At 50.6% G+C, this 3,000-nt stretch overlaps 1 protein-coding gene across 1 annotated transcript; it reads left to right on the top strand.

The window, feature by feature from the left end:
- Window positions 1-402: 402 nt before the first annotated feature.
- LOC143861920 (uncharacterized) lies at window positions 403-2,799 on the top strand. Its single transcript, XM_077372892.1, has 3 exons — window positions 403-1,455; window positions 1,542-1,984; window positions 2,074-2,799. Exons 1-3 carry the CDS (start codon window positions 477-479, stop codon window positions 2,536-2,538), a joined length of 1,887 nt encoding a protein of 628 aa, XP_077229007.1. The 5' UTR covers window positions 403-476; the 3' UTR covers window positions 2,539-2,799.
- Window positions 2,800-3,000: the final 201 nt, after the last annotated feature.

The following is a 3,000-nucleotide window of genomic DNA, read 5'->3' as shown; positions in this document are numbered from 1 at the left end:
TGTCTTCTAGCGGCCAGTCCGGTGCGGACCGGACTGATTTTTGTCGTCTTGTGAGAACGCGTTATATCCAGTACGGTTTTTTCCGGACTGAATGCCGAGTGCGGAGTGCGGAGTGCGGAGATCCACCTTTGGGACGTGAATGTTTACGCGCGTGCTTGATCGTATTGATGGTGGGAGAATGTGTCCGTCATAAATAGGGGACACGTGGCGCAATCCGGATGGCCTCGAGATGCGTGCATCGCATTTATTACCCCACCGCCTCCGAAAAACTATATAAGGAGGTTTACCCCCCTTCACTTTTTACTTTTTACCTTTCATCTTTTTTCTCTTCTTGCTCTGGGAGTCTCCACTTCTCAGTTCGCAGCTCGCAGTCCGCAGATCGCAGATCGCAGTTCGCAGCCCGTAGCTCGCAGTCGCGTTCCAAGATCTTTTAAGAGCTCCACTCACCGGTATTCCTCTCAGCCCTTCCTTTTACTATGTCTGATAGTACTTCCGATTCCGAGTCCGGTACGGGGTCCTCCACTAGCAGTATTTCGGAGTTTAGGATGCCTCAGGAGCCTTTTTTGGCTAGTCCGTCTGATAGGATAGACCTTGTAGATAGTGACGACGGAGGGGATAGGGATGAAGTGATCTTAGATCTGAATGCCACTCCACCCTTGACTGGCAGTCTCCCGCGAGCAGGAGGGAGTGTTGAGAGCGACGTTGCTGAAGCGTCCACAACATTCCTTCCTGGCCGGGCCGTGGAGGTGATCGCTAGAGCGCGGATGGATGCCGATCCAAAATACAACTTGCGAGCTCTAGTCGAGGAGAACTACCTCACCAGATCTATGCTGGGAGACATCAGGGATAAATACTGTGTGCCCCCGAGATTTGAGCTGAGGGCAGCTATAGAGGGAGACAGAGCCTGCAACGAGAGCCAGGATCTCTGTATTTATGAGGAGTCACTGAGGGCAGGACTCCGATTTCCGTTGCACCCCTTTTTCTCAGCGGTGCTGCGATACTACGGACTAGCCCCGGCCCAGGTAGCTCCGAACTCATGGAGATTATTAGTTGGGTTTTTATACCTCGTCCACGGTCGGTTAGAGAGGAGCGTGACTTTGTCACTGTTCCGTGCTTGTGCACACCTGAAGAAGCATAAAGAAGGGGGCTGGATCTACATTAGCCAGCGCCCTGAACGGAAGATAATCACTGGCATTCCTTCGTCGATTCACTCGTGGAAGAACAGATTCTTCTATGTTGTGGATCAGGAGGCCAGTGAGCCCTGGTCTGTCCCTCTAGTGTGGGACACTCCAGATACCTCAAAACTGAGTCGAAAGCCGCTCCTCGAAGGTGAGGACAGTATAACATTCGCCTTGATGCGGAAGGAGATTGAGCAATCGGGCCTCATCCGTTGTAAGGAGTTTTCTGAAGAGGCGATTCTGGTCGGGCTGGGCGTGAGTGCCGCGACTCCAGAACGTATGTAGCTAGACTTGTCTATGCAATCTGTTTATTTTTTTTTTATATACTTGCTTCTGACCGTTGGCTGCTCATTTGTCTTGCAGAGATGAAGAAACAATCAACCGTCGAGAAAATCAGGCAGGGAGCTCAACCGCGGGCACAAGAAGGTGCTCAACAGGCGCAGCAGGAGCGCCAGAAGAGAAAAGCGACTGTGCTGGGGAGTCCGGCCCCGTCACAGGGCATTCCTCCCCCATCCCAGAGGCCCAAGACTAAGGTGAAGCTAGTAGGCCCCTTTGCTCAGGGCGGTGGCTCTTCTAAGTCCGGTGGTGCTTCTACCGGAGCCGGTTCTGGGGCTCGCCCTCCTGCGGGGATTAGTGAGCAAGTCTTTCGACCCAATTGGGCCGTTCTGAAGGATGACACTGCCTTAGGCGAGAGCCGGGTAGCAGCAGAGCTTATGAGCAAGTGTTTGCTGCAGAAGGACAAGCAACAGGTCCTTTACGAGCCGCCAGCTACAGGAGAGGAGGCTGTGTTGTCCTCCGCTTACCAGGTAAGGAAGTAGTGCTTCGATTTGCTAACTTTCTGCCCATTTCTTCCTTTCACCATACTGATGCCTGTTTCTTTCTGTTCTTTCTTCAGATCTTGCTATACTATAATGACCTCAAGGAGAAGAGTAAGAGCTTCTCCCAAGCCATTACTTCATCTGAAGAGGTGAACGGAAAGTTGGCCGCTGAGGTGCAGGAGCTTCAAACGAGCATTGGGCGAATAGAGGAGGAGAAGAAGTTGTTAAAAGAAGATCTGGCCGCAGAGAAGAGGAAACTGGCCAAGGCTGCTGAAGCCATGGAGGCTCAAAGAGGAAGGGCCACTGACAGGCAGGAGAAGGCAGTAAAAGAGGCCACAGAGGCAAAGGAGGCTGAACTTTTCAGCCTGTCGAGCGAGGCTTACAGTCTTGGATACTACGACTGCCTTCAGGAGCTCCAGGCCTGCAATCCAAATCTATTGATGCAGAACATGACTCTCCCTGCCAGGCCGAAGATTACTGATGAGGAGCCAGATACTCCTGCTGATACTCCTGCTGACATCACCTCTCTTCCAGATGCTTAGATTTTTATTTTTTTGTTTTGTCTTTGTTTTGACCTCTTTTTGTAATGGTCCTTGAGACCCTACAGCTTTTACCAGCATGTTTAAAGTGAATTTTGTAATGGCCCTCGAGGCCCCACATATTCTGATCAATGAAATTTGTCTGTCTCTGATACTTCTCAGCTGAGTGATTTGCTTGACTTTGTCTTTTTATTTTGATAACCTGTGAGTGAGGCCGTTGATGGTCGAATTGCGACGAACTGGTCTTTTAACAAGTACCCAAGTTTTGTGAACTGGGTTTCCAGTGAGTACCCAAGTTTTGTGAACTGGGTTTCCAGTGCGTACCCAAGTTTAAGAACTGGGTTTCCAGTGCGTACCCAAGTTTAAGAACTGGGTTTCCAATGAGTACCCAAGTTTTGTGAACTGGGTTTCCAGTGCGTACCCAAGTTTAAGAACTGGGCTTCCAATGAGTACCCAAGTTTTGTG

The sequence above is a fragment of the Tasmannia lanceolata genome, unplaced genomic scaffold (assembly GCF_043159265.1).
Source record: "Tasmannia lanceolata isolate RefF3 unplaced genomic scaffold, GAP_Taslan_0.1 ptg000037l, whole genome shotgun sequence".
NCBI classification, from domain to species: Eukaryota; Viridiplantae; Streptophyta; class Magnoliopsida; order Canellales; family Winteraceae; genus Tasmannia; species Tasmannia lanceolata.
The sequence above is the reverse complement of the archived record's forward strand: the minus strand, read 5'-3'. Positions and strand labels throughout refer to the sequence as shown.